At 41.0% G+C, this 16,831-nt stretch overlaps 1 protein-coding gene across 2 annotated transcripts in view; it reads left to right on the forward strand.

The window, feature by feature from the left end:
- The first annotated feature begins 506 nt into the window (after positions 1 to 506).
- Positions 507 to 16,831, forward strand: part of FNBP4 (formin binding protein 4) — a 35,325-nt gene continuing 19,000 nt past the window's right edge. The window contains exons 1-10 of one of the 2 annotated variants that reach the window (XM_004436963.3): positions 507 to 793; positions 1,753 to 1,845; positions 6,801 to 6,937; positions 7,275 to 7,461; positions 8,199 to 8,346; positions 8,453 to 8,573; positions 10,113 to 10,454; positions 11,372 to 11,582; positions 15,030 to 15,154; positions 15,988 to 16,092. In XM_004436963.3, coding sequence (XP_004437020.1) covers positions 574 to 793; positions 1,753 to 1,845; positions 6,801 to 6,937; positions 7,275 to 7,461; positions 8,199 to 8,346; positions 8,453 to 8,573; positions 10,113 to 10,454; positions 11,372 to 11,582; positions 15,030 to 15,154; positions 15,988 to 16,092 — 1,689 coding nt within the window. In that variant the 5' untranslated portion in view covers positions 507 to 573. The remainder of the gene's footprint in view (positions 794 to 1,752; positions 1,846 to 6,800; positions 6,938 to 7,274; positions 7,462 to 8,198; positions 8,347 to 8,452; positions 8,574 to 10,112; positions 10,455 to 11,371; positions 11,583 to 15,029; positions 15,155 to 15,987; positions 16,093 to 16,831) is intronic. The other variant, XR_015549733.1, reaches the window with a different exon arrangement.

Genomic DNA, 16,831 nt, shown 5'->3' on the forward strand with positions numbered 1-16,831 from the left:
CATCTTTGTGCTCTAAGAAAAAATCTGCAAACGCATAAAAGACCCACTATTCTATCTAATATACAGTGTTATACACAAAGTAAGGCACGATAACCAGGGCGAAGCTTGCGGAAGGGCCGGGGAAGCAGCACAGCAACCAAGACGCCAAACGACAATGAAGAGTTAGCCGAGAACAGACACAAGATGGACGACAAGGAGATAAAGAGAAGACTCCGCAAAAAACGCATGGGTGGAGCCCGAGGTAACGAGGCAGCCATTGTATACTCAGGCCCTTCCGCACTACTGGCTTGCTTCTCATTCTTTTTCCTATTCCATTGGCTACTGCCTCATTCCATGGGTCAAAATAGCCAATCGCCTAGCGCCGTAGGTAAAGCCCGCCCTTCTCCTTCGGGGGGAGGAGCCAGAAGAGCATGGGGGGGCTCAAGGCGCTTGCGCGGACGCGCGCTCGGCCGGTTAAAAGCGGATGGTCGCTGGAGGCGGTGTTGCGGCGCATGAATATTGATTACGCAGCGCCGTGCCGAGCGCCCGCCCCTCTCGGCTGCCCGACGCTCGCGGCTCGCGCTCGGGCTCGCGATGGGGAAGAAGTCCCGGGCGGTACCCGGCCGCAGGCCCATCCTGCAGCTCTCTCCGCCGGGTCCCCGGAGCAGCACGCCGGGCCGGGACCCGGAGCCGGAACCCGACACCGAGCCGGACTCGACGGCGGCGGCGTCCAGCCAGCCAGCCCCGGCGGCGCCGGCGACCACGACGACCGCGGTGACTGCCGCCGCGGCCCCAGACGACTCGCCTTCAGAAGGTGAGGGTGCGCCAGAGGCCCCGGCCGCTAGTGGGGCGGCCGAAACTCGAACTCGGGGCTTGCGGCCTAGGCCTCGCGGGTCGGCCCTGGGAGGAAGAGAAGCCCGGGCGGGGTGGCGTCCGCGCCCGCGGCCTGCTGCGCGGGGCCTGCGGGACGACGGCTGTGGGCCCCAGGGCGGCGGAAGGGGCCGCGGAGCCGTGTGCGCCGCCGCGAGCGACCCTGAGGCGCCGCCATCTCTGCTGCAGGGGTTGCCCGAGTCTCCTGGTCTCCTCTGCGTCCGCGCGCGCCTTGGGGTAACTTACGGGGTGCGTGTGACGGGCTGAGCTTCCGCGTCCGAGGCTTGGTGACAGAGGACCCTGGCCCTTTCTACACGTCACCTGCTCTTCCTTTCGTTTTTGTCGAAACTGAGAGAGACCCTTTAGAAGTGAGCGGACTCTTGATTATGCCAGCCAGAGCATAAGGAGCCCCAAATGGACAGCTGTCCCCGAGATTCCTGGAGAAGTGGAGCTCCTGGGGTCCCGAGTCCTTGTGTGTTTCTCTGCGGAATGGTCCTTGCGTTAAGAGTAACTATTCATCGCTGTGACCATTTCTGATAAAAAAAACAAACCACGTTGGGTAGCTCTTGCGGGGAAAAATGCTCCAGCCCTGCCTGTTGTCAAGGCCCGATGGCAGCCTGGAGCTTTCGTGTGTGTGTATTTTTTTTTTTTTTTTTGAATTATTTCAGATGGAATTTTTATATGCGCTGTTCAGATGCTTGAAGTCCCTAACGAAGTGGAAGATTCCAGCTACTTGTTTATCATTTCCCAATTATTTGGGTCACTGATGGATTATACACCTTGTTTTTCAATCGATGGCATCTAAACTTGAAAGGTCAAATCAAGGATTGTTTTGTCACCTGTAGTGTTGTCTCGGGTCCATCGTCTGACGGTAGTTTTCTTCTGTTCGTTTTTTAAATCCAGATGAACAGGAGGTGGTGGTGGAGATTCCCAGAGTTGTTCAGAATCCTCCAAAACCAGCCATGACCACCAGACCCACAGCCGTCAAAGCAACAGGTATAGCTTGTTTTGTTTTTTGCATCTTTTCTCCAATATTTAGGTTTGTATATAGTGTTTTTGTCGAATGCTTCAGTGTTGCTGATTTATATTTGGAATATAAATAAATTTCGTTATATTTTATTTATTTATTTTTTAATAATTTTATTTATTTACTTTTTCCCCCAAAGCCCCAGTAGATAGTTGTATGTCATAGCTGCACATCCTTCTAGTTGCTGTATGTGGGACGCGGCCTCAGCATGGCCGGAGAAGCGGTGCGTCGGTGTGCGCCCGGGATCCGAACCCCGGGCTGCCAGCAGCGGAGCGCGCACACTTAACCGCTAAGCCACGGGGCCGGCCCGTTTGTTATATTTTAAATGGAAATTTAAAATCTTTCTGTTTGTGAGGGCTTGTTAGTACACACACTTTGACCAGTGTAAAATTTGTGGTTGCTTTTTCTCTGTACCCAGTGCACTTTGTACTGTCTTTTCTTGTAATGCTATTTTATAACTAGTTTTCTGGCTCCCCAGCTAGCTTGGCTTTCTTTAGGGACACGAGCGATGTCTTCTCATTCCATTTCTTTTCTAACACACTGCTTTGATTATTACTTGGCACATGTTTGTGGAGCAGAATATTGCTCTTATTAAATATTTTTTTAAGCATGGAGGAATATTGTCAGTAGTGGTGTTATAGACAAAGCTGGCTTCAAATCACCACTCTAGCATTCACTCTTAAGACCTCCGGACTTCATTCATCTGTAAAATGGATTTTACAGCCCTACGTTATTTTGAAGATTAAATTGAATAGTGTGTGCAACGTTCTGACACAGCGAGTCCAAGAATGTTAGTTTTCTCTACTCTTTAAAGATCTTGAAAGATTAAAATATGTTTTGATACAAATATTCTGTAATTGGTAGTGATTTTATTCTATTTAGTTTGGAGTACTTTTATACTACATGACACCTGAAATAGTAAATGCTTGTTCTCCCCTCCTTCAATTTGCCGCTTGAAAAAACAAAACAGAACAAAAACACCAGTGTGGGTTAGAAAAGCTAAAACTTGGTTGTGAGAGAAATTTCAGAATGAGAAAATACCATTTTCTATTTGTAAACGACATATATTATTTCATTAAACTCTTCTAAGAATCCTGTAAGATGGGTAGAATTTAAATGTTCCTTGGAGAAATTTCCATGATTGCCATGTCGTTGAGTGCTTCAGGCCCTTATATGCCTTGTGAACAGAATGTTTTCATTCTGTTCAACTTCATCCTGCAACAGAACAATGTATTGGCTTTATTCAGTTCTTACCTGCCAGTTGGTATAATAGATAAGAAAGCTTGTCAAATAAAAATCAAAGGGAAACAATTTCCATTATTTGCATAGTGGGTAACTGTTAGAGTAGATACTCTAGAATTGACTGTTTTTTTCTTTTCTTCTTTCTTTTTTGGTGAGGAAGATTGGCCCTGAGTTAACATCTGTTGCCAGTCTTCCTCTTTTTGCTTGAGAAAGATTGTCCCTGAGCTAACATTTGTGCCAGTCGTCTTCTATTTTTTGTATGTGAGATGCCGCCACAACATGGCTTGACGAGCGGGGCATAGATCCACACCTGGGATCTGAACCCGCAAACCCTGGGCCGCCAAAGCAGAGGGCGTGAACTTAACCATTACACCACTAGGCTGGCCCTTATTTTTTTTTTTTTTTTTATTTATTTTTCCCCTAAAGCCCCAGTAGATAGTTGTATGTTACAGTTGCACATCCTTCCAGTTGCTGCATGTGGGAGGCGGCCCCAGCATGGCCGGAGAAGCAGTGCGTCGGTGCGCGCCCAGGATCCGAACCCGGGCCGCCAGCATCGGAGCGCACGCACTCAACCGCCAAGCCACGGGGCCGGCCCTGGCCCTTATTTTTTTAAGATGATTTTAGTTAAAGGATTTTATCTTCATCACTAGAAACATGCCAGATTTCTTTCCACAAAAATGAAATAAAGGTCTTAAGTTGTTAAGTATGCTTTTATAAATATGGTAGAGCAAGCATATTATTATGGTGAAAAATATTATGGTGTATGCATGTGAAATTATTTAAGGAAAAATTCAGAGTAAGCTATTAAATTAGGTCAATAGACGACTATGATAGTCAACAGTATTTAAGCATCTTCTAGAAAAGGGTACTTAGCTTTCCACAGATGGGTGTCAGAGGTCTCTGAATCCCTGCAATGGCACACTAAAGTATGTTTTCCTGGGAGAGGGTCCATAGCTTTTATCTTATTGAATGTTAATTGTTTCTATGATCAAGTAACCGAAAGTTACTGTTGGAAGCTGATTAGGAAAGTAAGGTACATACCTAAGAAATAATTTACTGCCTAATATAATTAGTTGATTTGCAAATTGTATGGCACCATCTTTTAAGGTAAGCAAACTGAGGTTTGAGGAGTTGGCACCCCTCAAAAAAAGACTGCTAAGGACTGTGGCTCTGAAGAGTGGTCTTGCTTCCTCTGGTTTCAAGAAGCAGCATCATCTCAGTAGTAGTCTAGGGTATGGTCCTGTGAGGCTTTTGTTTATTTTTCTAAGATTAAGCAATTTTACATAATATTGTGAACATTTATGTTCAGTGTTATTCTGAATTCATGCCTGTCCCTTATCAATGTATGGACTAAATTTGCAGAGGTGTAATTAGAATTTATATGCGTTTCATGACTTGCTTTTAATCTTTAAGATTACTTTTTTGTCTCCTTAGCTTATTTCCTATAATCCTATAATGGTCTGAGTAATCATAAAATAATACTGCATCACGTACTGTGCTGTAATTTGCTTTGTCCGTTATTTGAGAGCATTTGAGTTGTTTACAGCTTTCAGTTATTTAAATAAGGCTACTAGAAGTTTTGTGCAAAAAAAATTCTTTTGAATTATTCTTGGGGTTATATTCCTAAAGATGGGATTACCTAGCTAAGAGAAACTTGAAGAGTTTTGTTAAGAAATACTGAATCTATAGTGTCTCTAACAATATTAAGTATGACTGTTTCCCCCAAATATTTAATCATTTTCATTTACTTTGCTATTTAATAGTCATTATGTTATTAGGAGCTTGGAAGAAGTTTGATGTGTGTACTATGAAAAGCTCTGAGGGGAAGAAAAAAGGAAACAGGTGGAGCTTTGGCTAAACCTGGTGCCTGTGAGACTCACTCTGAGCCTGGGGAATTACCCCTGCTTGGGGAATTTTGTCAACATTCCATGCAGCTCACCTGATTGGAACCTTTTACCAAAGGTTACAGAATTAAGGCTGATGACCTGGGTGATTATATCTATGATTATCTCTAAACTAAGAAGAGTTTTTATGTAAAAATATAAATTTCCCATTCTCCTCCTCCCTCAAAAAACCGTCAGCGCTGAATACTGAAGTGCAGATTTTTCCATACGGAAATGTGTCCTTTTGTAGTCCTACTCTACACTTAGAAGGCTATTACTTCTTGTTCAGAAAATCAGGAAAATTGACATGCCCCAAGACAATGAGAGAAAATATTTGGTAACTGGAAAATGGAAACACTGTCAAATGTCCACTTAAAATCTAATCAGTTTAAAATAATATTTTGGAAATTGATATTTAGTGTAAGAACTTACCTATATACTAAAAAATAACTAAGGCAAGATTTATATGGCTAAAGCATTGAATGTGAAGTCTTGTAGGATAAATGAAGCTAATGTTTACTTTTTATTTTTTTTTTTAAGATTTATTTATTTATTTTTCCCCCAAAGCCCCAGTAGATAGTTGTATGTCGTAGTTGCACAGCCTTCTAGTTGCTGTATGTGGGACGCGGCCTCAGCATGGCCGGAGAAGCAGTGCGTCGGTGCGCGCCCGGGATCCAAACCGGGGCTGCCAGCAGCGGAGCGCGAGCACTTAACCGCTAAGCCACGGAGCCGGCCCTAATGTTTACTTTTTAGATGAACCCATAAATTCATTTATGGAATTATGGCAAAGAAACCTAGATTTTACTTCCTGATAAATCTGTTCATTTATCAAATATTTATTGAGAACATAGAATGTGCCAGGCACTGGGAAATTTAGTCTTATTCATAGCTGAAAAGTCTAGCTAGACGTGAACGTTTCATATACCTATTATAATAAAATTATATGCAAAGATAATAATTAATTGTAACATTAGAGTAGCCACAGGTGATACAAAAGGAAATAGCATAGCAGCATACAGAGGTCATACCTGATATCTGAGTTTGAGGAAGACATTGATAATTGGTTCTAGGTGTTTTGTTGTTGTTTGTTTCTTGTTTTTGTTCTGGCATTTTGAGTTTCATTTTTATTCATCACTTCTCGTTTGGTGAAAAATCATTGGAAAAAAGCTTTGCTTTTAACTTTGAAAATCTCTTTGTTTCATCTACTAACCCTGAATTGGCTTTTACTTGTTTGAGATGGATGCATAAATTTTCGAATTCTAAAATCAGGGTATAGCGTGTGTTATTTTGCCCAAGGGAGTATGAGGTTGAATAATTGAGCATGTATTTTGAGAAGGATGTCAGGTAGCTATGCAGATTGATTTTATTAACTCTAAGTGCGTAATGTAATTTATATCTCTCTGTGGTGCTTCAGTGATGAGTTATTTTGAGGTTATGTTCTTTTTTTTTTTTGTGAGATCAGCCCTATGCTAACATCTGCCAAACCTCCTCTTTTTTTTTGCTGAGGAAGACTGGCCCTGGGCTAACTAACATCCTTGCCCATCTTCTCCGCTTTATATGGGATACCGCCACAGCGTGGCTTGCCAAGCAGTGCGTCGGTGCGCACCCGGGATCCGAACCCGAGAACTCCAGGCTGCTGCAGCAGAGCGTGCGCACTTAACTGCTTGCGCCACTGGGCCAGCCTCTGAGGTTATGTTCTAATCTGTAAACTAAATGTAAACCCTGGCTGAAGAGTCACGTTATATTTTTTCTTGGTCATATTGGCATTGTACTGATGTTGTTTACCTTTTTGTTTCTAGGAGGTCTGTGCTTACTTGGAGCGTATGCTGACAGTGATGATGACGAGAGTGATGTTTCAGAAAGATCAGCACAATCTAAAGAGGCAAATGGAAACCAGTCAACTGATATTGATAGTACATTGGCCAACTTCCTGGCGGTTAGTGTTGCTTTCGTTTGGGTTTTTAGTTATTGAAGACACTTTGGGACCTGGATCTCAAGTGGTTAGCCTACTTGTCAATCTCAGTGTCTCCCTCCCTCTGTTCTTCTGCCCCTTGGTCCTTCCCCATCGCTCTCCCTCTTCTCTTTTTGTAAAGGTTGTAAGGAGAAAAATGGAAAATAGAAGGGTTTGGGGATCTTGTGTAATTGGAAGATGAAGATTTTGATTTGAGAAGCTGAGAACTGAGTGTGTAGGATTTTTTTTTAAGTGATTTTCATTTCTTCGCTTTTCTGGTTTTGGTATGATTAATGCATTTGTTACTATTTTCATTCTAAAGGAGATTGATGCTATAACAGCTCCTCAGCCTGCAGCTCCTGTAGGAGCTTCTGCTCCACCTCCAACTCCACCCCGACCAGAGCCAAAGGAATCAGTGACATCTGCCCTTTCTTCCACTACTTCAAATGGAACAGACTCAACCCAAGCATCAGGGTGGCAGTATGATACTCAGTGTTCACTTGCTGGAGGTAAGCTTGATTCTTTGATTTTTAAAGAAATCTAGAGTACAATCTTTTTTTGTGTGTGTGTGAAGAAGATCAGCCCTGAGCTAACGTCCATGCCAATCCTCCTCTTCTTGCTGAGGAAGACCAGCCCTGAGCTAACATCTGTTGCCAATCCTCCTCCTTTTTTTCCCCCTTTTCTCCCCAAAGCCCCAGCAGATAGCTGCATGTCATAGCTGCACGTCCTTCCAGTTGCTGTATGTGGGACACGGCCTCAGCATGGCCAGAGAAGCGGTGCGTCGGTGCGCGCCCGGGATCCGAACCCGGGCCGCCAGCAGCGGAGCGCGCGCACCCAACCGCTAAGCCACGGGGCCGGCCCAAAGCTGTTATTTTAAAAAGCCTTTTGAGGTTTAAAATACATTTTTGGACTGTCAAACTGCTTTTTGTAACCATATGTGCAAAGATGATTTGGGAGAGAGGACTTGCCCCCCAGGGGATGTTTGACAATGTCTGGAGACATTTTTGGTTGTCACAACAGGGGACAGGCGAGTGTTACTGCATCTAGTGGGTAAAGGCCAGGATGCTGCTAAACACTACGTAGGACTGTCTCCCCCCAGCCAAGAACTATCCTGCCCAGATGTTAGCACTGCTGATGTTGAGAAACCTTGTGTTGGGCTGTTAAGGGCTTTAGAGCTGACTTGAGATACAAGGTCAGAATTGTGGAGGAATTTGTGCCTGTTAAAATTTGTTTTATTTTCTTCTAGTTGGAATTGAGATGGGAGATTGGCAAGAAGTCTGGGATGAGAACACAGGATGCTATTATTATTGGAACACACAAACAAATGAAGTGACTTGGGAGTTGCCCCAGTATCTTGCCACCCAGGTACAGGGATTACAACATTACCAAGCCAGGTAAGAATAGACTTGAAAAAGAAATTACCTAGAAGGAGATTGGAGTCTTAACCTTTGCTGATAATATTTGCTTTCTGCTTCTCTTGCTAAGTATATATTTTTTTAGTTCTGTAACAGGTGCTGAAACTAGTTTTGTGGTAAATACAGACATTTATACTAAGGAGAAAAATATTTCTGTTTCTGGTGGTAAAAGTGGACCAGTCATAGCCAAGCGAGAAGTTAAAAAGGTCAGTGTTACAACTACCTCATTTGCTTATTTTCAAATCTAAAGAACTCGAATGTTACTCTGACTCAAGTATAGAAGCTTTCTGTTAATATTTTACAACCAGGTGTGAAATAGGATAAATTCTGTTTCTTAAAATTTTACTTGATCTGTTCCTATATATTATGTTGCCTTTATAGCAGTTATCCAGTTCAGTGGTTCTTTTGGAGTTTTAGGGTGCCACAGAGGCTTCTTGGGTCGTTGGGAAGGACATGGGAGCAGCCAAGCAAGCAGGGCTTCAGGTCCCCTTCTCTACTTCAGAATAGTTGTATTTGGGGATGCCACATAATTTTTTTAATAAAAAGGTCAGCTATCTTAAAAGTTAAAAACTACTAGTGAAACGAACATTTCTGTAGCCTCATCAGTAAGAAAAGTAAGTTGTAGTCTACAGAGAGAGAGTGTGTTGAATTTTTAAATGATGGGTTCAAACGAGGAGGCTTTTTTTTTGTTTTTTCAGTTTTTTTGGTGAGGGAGGTTGACCCTGAGCTAACATCTGTTGCCAATCTTCCTCTTTTTGCTTGACGAACATTGTCCCTGAGCTAACATCCGTGCCAGTCTTCCTCTATTTTTTGTATGTGGGATGCCCCCACAGCATGGCTTGATGAGCGCTGTGTAGGTCCACGCCTGGGCTTCGAGCCAGTGAACCCCAGGTCGCCAAAACAAACTAAACCACTGTGCCACCGTACCAGCCCCAAATGGGGAGTTTTTTAATATCAGAAAGTACTTTTAGAATAATTTACTTTTTTTTTTTTTTTTTAAAGATTTTATTTATTTATTTTTTCCCCCCAAAGACCCAGTAGATAGTTCTATGTCATAGCTGCACATTCTTCTAGTTGCTGTATGTGGGACGCGGCCTCAGCATGGCCAGAGAAGCGGTGTGTCGGTGCGCGCCCGGGATCCGAACCCGGGCCGCCAGCAGCAGAGCGCACGCACTTAACCGCTCAGCCACGGGGCCGGCCCAATAATTTACTCTTTACAACTCCAGGAGGGATGTAGAATAAATATTATCCCAACGGAGGAAATAGACACTTATAGATAAGTATAATCATACATTTCGTTTTAGAAACATTTCATTTTCTTCTAAATCACCTTCACAGCATACCTGTGAAGTATCGCATACAGAAGAGGAAGGTGAAGATTTATCCAGTCATGTGTTTAGCTGACAAAACTCTTATTTAAATCTTACTTAAATCTGCCTCTACTTCTTACTAGTCTGCCTATTCATATATGGAGAAGAGTGGGGAGGATATATAGTGTGAGTTCCACCCAGAACTAGGTTCTAGTTCAAACCCTGCCTTCCTAAAGTAACAGTGTTTCCATTATAATACACATGTAATTTGTTATTTCGTGTGTCTTAATAATTACATATACTAATCTGTTGGGAACTGGTGGTTTTTAAGAATGTCCAGTGACTGAAAAATAGTCATTTTTAACATGAACAATTCAATATATATTCAGGTAAGATTTCTTTGAAAATTAAGTGAGATGATTTTATTCTTTATAGGAACTAAATGAAGGAATTCAGGCTCTCTCAAATAGTGAGGAGGAGAAGAAAGGGGTGGCAGCATCATTGCTTGCTCCTTTACTGCCTGAGGGAGTAAAAGAGGAAGAAGAGAGATGGAGAAGAAAAGTAATTTGTAAAGAAGTAGAGCCAGTTTCAGAAGTGAAAGAAACAAGTACGACAGTAGAAGAAGCAGCAACAGTAGTAAAGCCACAGGAAATTATATTGGACAGTATGGAAGACCCTTCCCAGGAGGATCTGTGCAGTGTTGTTCAATCTGGAGAAAGTGAAGAAGAAGAGGAACAAGATACCCTTGAGCTGGAGCTAGTTTTGGAAAGGAAAAAAGTAAGTTTTTGAAGTGTTAAAGTACATTTTCTTCCCTCAGTACTGTCATACCCTGGGATCATTGTGCTCAGTGTACAGCCATTATTGGGATTTTGTTTTTCTTATCCTTTCACTTAAGAGTGTTTAAGCTTATGCAGTAAAGTCTTGAACTATGGAGTTGTAGTTCTTTTGGTCCCTGATGATGCTTTTGGTAGTTGACAACCAGTAAGGACTGACATGGTTCTCATTTAAAGAGAGCTACAATGAGTAATGTATCTTTGAGTTAGCTTCTTAACAAATGAGCATTGCAAATTCATGTGATAACTTAGTTTTCAGCCCAACAATTAAAGTACAAGTTGACTTCCAGTGATCAGCTATGGCATTGTTTGGATAGTTAAATGGGCCTTGTAAGATAAGAATTAAGAGGAACCCATAATTGCATGTGCCTTCCTTTTTAAAAAGGTGGTCCACAGGAAACTTTCCTGATTGAGAAGGTGATTTCTACACTGATTTTTCTTGGAACAGTTTTTTGTCTATTGTTACCTTCAATATGAAGCAAAATCTTAATAGGTGTTATAATAGTAATATCTCCTTGAATCTTTCCCACTTTTGAAAAATTTGAAGCTGTGGAGAGGGACTAGCTAAGTTAAGCTTTATCTGTTGTGTACATGTATTGGAAAATTTGTCTATTAGATCTCTAGAATCTATCTCCTTCAAATCAATATTTGTTAACTATAATCATGAATAAACATTTATTGAGTAACACTAGAATATGGAGCATAATGCTCAGCTCTGATGGAAAAAAACGTGTTAAGAAATACTTCTGTCCTCAAAGAATTTAAATTCGAGGAACACATGGGTATCATTCTTGCTACTCACAAATGCTCAAATGTTGATACTTAATGACACTCTTAACTTTATTGTCATGTTCATTGTAGGCAGAGTTGCGAGCCTTGGAGGAAGGAGATGGTAGTGTGTCAGGGTCTAGTCCATGTTCTGATATCAGCCAGCCAGCATCTCAAGATGGAATGCGTAGACTTATGTCTAAAAGAGGGAAATGGAAGATGTTTGTTCGAGCTACCAGTCCAGAATCTACCAGCCGCAGTTCTAGCAAAACTGGACGAGAGACTCCAGAAAATGGAGAAACTGGTAATTCATGCTTTACATTAAACTTTAGAGTTGAAAAATGTAGAGGGGAAATCCATCTTTCCCTTTTTTTTGTTCCCTCTTCAGCCGAGAGAGAGAGAGAGAGAGAGAGAGAGAGAGAGAGAGAGCGCACTTTTACCCTTTTAGGGAAGTCCTGGGAGGGAAGCTTGCCTTCACTTCTCTCCACCTCCAGTTGGGGAGTAAGAGTCTGAGAGGCTGGCATCCATTGGGTTGTGTATTTGCTACTGATTAGGGATTACTTCTCCCTTAACAGCAGAACAAGATTGACTCTTATTTTTTATCACTTGCCACTATAATTGTCTTGATCTGTATAAAGACCATGGGCTCTCCTTAGCGTACTGTTTCCAGACGGTAAGCAAGGCAGGCAAGGACCACCTCTGGCAAGCCCAGCCTCATCTCTGTTCCTTCTGTGTACAAGTTGCCCAGCCTCTGGTTGAGTGTGTAGATAGTTTGGTCCTGTCATGAGGACCCAAGTTATCCCCATTCAGAGTAATGTAGAGGAGACCCTGCTGCATTTTTCCAATCTGTTATCGGAAATAATATTCTAATCTCTCTTTGGCCCTAATTCTGTAGTGGAAAGTTAGCAGTAAAATTTGAACACCAAACCTTAGTTGAGTAAACCTAGCAGTGGACATCTTATAGGTTATGGTTAAAAAACAACAAATAAACAAAAACTAGGTAATAAGTAAATGCAAACATCTTTGTTGGAATTTTTTCTTTTCAATCAATAATATAAAAGAATATGAAGTAAAATTCTAAAAGTCCCTCTTCATCTTTTCCCTGTTCTCATTCCCTACCCCTGAGATGCATTTTCTGTATCCTTTATCTACTTATATTCTTCTAGACCTTTTCCTCTATCTTTATATACATTTGTAGTTGTGTGTGGTGTGTGTACATGTGCATATGTAAATTTTACCATAGATGAGATTAATGGTATGGGTTGTTAGGCCAATTTTCACTTAACACTTTTCACTTAATAACATGTTTTGAAAATTATTGCTTTCAACCACTGAGTGGTATAGATGACTTCATTTAACTCTTCCTACATCGCTAGACATTTAAGTTGTGTCCAAATTTCACTCTTAAAAATAATACTACATTTAGGCCAGCCTCCATGGCCTAGTGGTTAGAGTTCGGTGCACTCAGCTTCGGCAGCCTGGGTTCAGTTCCCACGCATGGAACCACACCACTCGTCTGTTAGTGGCCATGCTGTGGCTGGTGGCTCACAAAGAAAAAAAGGAAGATTGGCAACAGATGTTAGCTCAGTGCAAATCTTCCTCAGGAAAAAAAAAAATAATACTGCATTTGTATTATCAAAAGAAACCTGCAAGCCATTCAAATGTCTGTCAAAGGTAGAATGGATAAATTGTGGTATATTCTTTTTTTTTTTTTTTTTTAAAGATTTTATTTATTCATTTTTTTCCCCCCAAAGCCCCAGTAGATAGTTGTATGTCATAGGTTCACATCCTTCTAGTTGCTGTACGTGGGACTCGGCCTCAGGGTGGACGGAGAAGTGGTGCCTTGGGGCGTGCCCGGGATCCGAACCCGGGCCGCCAGCATCAGAGCGCACGCACTTAACCGCTAAGCCACGGAGCCGGCCCGATTGTGGTATATTCTTACAGTCAGATACTAAATAACAGTGAAAAATGAGTGATCCATAGTTATATGCATCAACGTGGATTAGTCTCAGAAACAATAACTTTGAATTTAAAAAGCCACAGAGGAATGCGTATGTTAATATTCTATGTATATAAGTTGTAAAATAGGCAAGAATACTGTGCTTAAAGATCTTTCCATGATGAAACTAAAGGAAGATAGTTACTAACACCATCAGGGTAAAGGTTATGTCTGGTGTGGGCGTGATGGCAGAGGCACAGGGAGCTTCAGAGGTGCCAGTAATAGTCTTCTTTTAAGCTGGGTTGTAGTTACTTGAGTGCCCATTTTATTTTTTAAACTATACTTATTATACACATTTCTTATGATACTTGACAATAAAAACAATACTGTAATAAATATTCTAGTACATATATCTTTATGCAGGTTTTAGTATCACTATAGAATAGATTCCTAGTAGTATATTGCTAGATTAAGGGGTATGTGCATTTTAATTTAATTGCCCTCCAAAATATTCAAGTCTTAGAGCTCTAGAGGTGCTTAAAATTGTTGAGTTCTTGTACCTGCCAGCAAATGTAAGATGTCTAATATACCAATGAATTATAAACTAATAAGTGAGATAGTAGAAAGATTTGGTTTCAGAAAATTTGAAAATGCAGAAGGAATATTAGTGATCAAGTAAAAAGAGAGCAAGGCATTATATGGTAAAGTTAAGTACTTGATACAAAGTTTAAGGCTGATAAAAGCTGTTGAAAGTGATTTTTTCTTTTTTGTGAGGAAGATCAGCCCTGAGCTATCTTCCTGAGCTATCCATGCCCATCCTCCTCTTTTTGCTGAGGAAGACCGGCCCTGAGCTAACATCTATTGCCAGTCCTCCTCCTTTTTCTCCCCAAAGCCCCAGTAGATAGTTGTATGTCATAGTTGCACATCCTTCTAGTTGCTGTATGTGGGACGCCGCCTCAGCATGGCCGGACAAGTGGTGCAACAGTGCGCGCCCGGGATCTGAACTGGGGCTGCCAGTAGCGGAGCGCACACACTTAACCGCTAAGCCACGGGGCCGGCTCTATTGAAAGTGATGTTAAAGTCCCATTTCTGCTTTAGGTCAGGGATTAACCAGAGTTAAGAAAAGGTACTTGAATTCCTTTTGTTTTGTTTTTTGAATCTGATTTCCTCATGACAGATGATTTACATTGTATATGTGGATTAGTTGGGTAAGTAGGGTAAGAAGCAAACATAACAGTTCTTATCTTTTACTCCATTGAAGTTGGTGGTAAACCTATTCTCTTTTGGAGAGTCCCTTACCAACAGACATCAGCACCAACCAGAAGAGTAGGTGGGTCCAGTATAGACTGTCTACAGGTCTTCACCAGTTCAGCACGGAAGTAATCAGGTAGATTAAAATTAATGCTGCTCTGATTTTGAAAGCCTTTTTTTCAAAATCCACTTGATACAAGAACACTATATATCCCAAGTTTGATATCTAGCGTTTGTAAGTAATTGAAACAAAGGTATTCTGGAAGAAAAGATTAGGAAAGATTAGCAGATAAAGGAGAAAGGGAAAGCAGAAACTACAGGGTAATGTGGTAAAACAAATTTTATTTATAGGCAGGTGATTACAAAGGATAAAGTTTTTTGGCTTCATAAAGACAGGTTGATAAGTCATTAGGGCTTCTTTAACAAGTAAGGAAAACACAGGCAAAGGAAACAGAACTAGTAACCTTTGTCAGATATCTGTACTGCACGGGTAGGAAGGTGTATATGGGGCTCTATCAGTGTTGGTCCTTTTGATTTAATTTCACGTCTTTTCTTTTGCAGCAATTGGTGCTGAAAATTCAGAAAAAATAGATGAGAGTTCAGACAAAGAGATGGAAGTGGAAGAATCCCCAGAGAAGATAAAAGTACAAACAGCACCTAAAGTGGAAGAGGAACAGGATTTGAAAGTGTGTATATTACGTAATGCAACTTGACAAGTATTTTTAAATTGGCCAACCAGTAAACTACTTTTTCTACTAGCAAATAGTAAAAGTACTGTTAACTGTCTCCAAATTTATATCATTTACTTAGGTGAAAAGGTCATATTTAAGGCTGAAGTAAGGAATTATAAGTCTGACTTGATGTAGAGAAATTATCTAAAAATAAATTCTAAATGCTTACTTTCTTACAAGTGAACATCCATTGGGAAGCAGTAGCTTGTCAAATACAAGCTTCTCTGGAAGTATTAAAGAGACTAAAAGTTACAAATTTAATTCCTGCGTGAACTACTTGTCCTTACACAAAGGCAAATTTGGTTCCAATTTCGTTTCTAACCTAATAGCGTGAGGAGAATCAGACCATATAAGTATGTGGCTATTTAAGGGCACTCTGTTGGAAAAACCACTTAGCATATTCTTTTGACTGGGTTATCCAATCACTAGCTGGTGTACAACCATGTGGAAGGGACCAGGAGAATGGATGAGTGATAGTTTGGACAATATTAGGAGTTTCATCATTTAGCATCTGTTTTCAGCTGTTGAATTACGTGTTGTGTTAGAGTACAGCTGCGTTTAATTTCTCTAGACCATCTGTCATTATTTGTCACTCTCTTATATGAATTATTTCACTATAAATTAGCATTTTATCTTCTATATAGCTAGATGCAGCGGTTTGAGGAAGGCTGTTTATAGGCAGACCTATTTTCCTAGTATCTATAACAATAAATGAAAGATTTCACATAATACAGAAAATATTGCTAATTCTGTTTTTATTTTTCCTTTTTTTCTTTCCTGCATTACAGTTCCAGATTGGAGAACTGGCAAATACCCTGACAAGTAAATTTGAATTCCTAGGCATTAATAGACAGTCCATCTCCAACTTTCATGTGCTGCTCTTACAGACTGAGGTAATTTAGCCGTTTTTGGTATAAACAGTCAATGTTTGAATGACATGCTATGTGTGTGAGGAATATGTGTTGTTTATGTTTTAATCCTAAGTTTAAATTTTTAACTTTGATGCATATTTGAACCACCAACCCAGGAAAGAAAACTGTATTAGCCAAAGCAAAATGTAATCATGAAGATAAATAGTGAGGGCCGGCCCCGTGGCTTAGCGGTTAAGTGCGCGAGCTCTGATGCTGGCGGCCCGGGTTCGGATCCCGGGCTCGCACCGACACACTGCTTCTCCAGCCATGCTGAGGCCATGTCCCACATACAGCAACTAGAAGGATGTGCAGCTATGACACACAACTATCTACTGGGGCTTTGGGGGAAAAATAAATGAATAAAAAAAAAAAGTGTGTATAATGATGATACCATCTTCAATAGGGATATATTTTAATATAAATTTTTTGCAACAAATTAAAATTCTATTCAGAATCAGATGAGGCCATATAATATTGAAAGTACTTTATAGGTATTAAAGCATTATAATCTATTTAAAAAGGGAAGTTCAGAGTCCTGTTTGTAACCTGCATACTTTACAAAATGGCAGGGTAGGATTAGGGAGGGAACTCCTAGGAACTTGACTGATTTCCCTAAGAACTGAATCTTTAATTTTGATTAGTAACATTACTGAACTGAATTAACTGTCTACCCAAAAAAACTAAAATTACTGGGGAACCAATCTTAATATAGGCCAAAGGG

Source organism: Ceratotherium simum, chromosome 34, assembly GCF_057802395.1.
Source record: "Ceratotherium simum simum isolate JZ-2026a chromosome 34, ASM5780239v1, whole genome shotgun sequence".
NCBI lineage: Eukaryota > Metazoa > Chordata > Mammalia > Perissodactyla > Rhinocerotidae > Ceratotherium > Ceratotherium simum.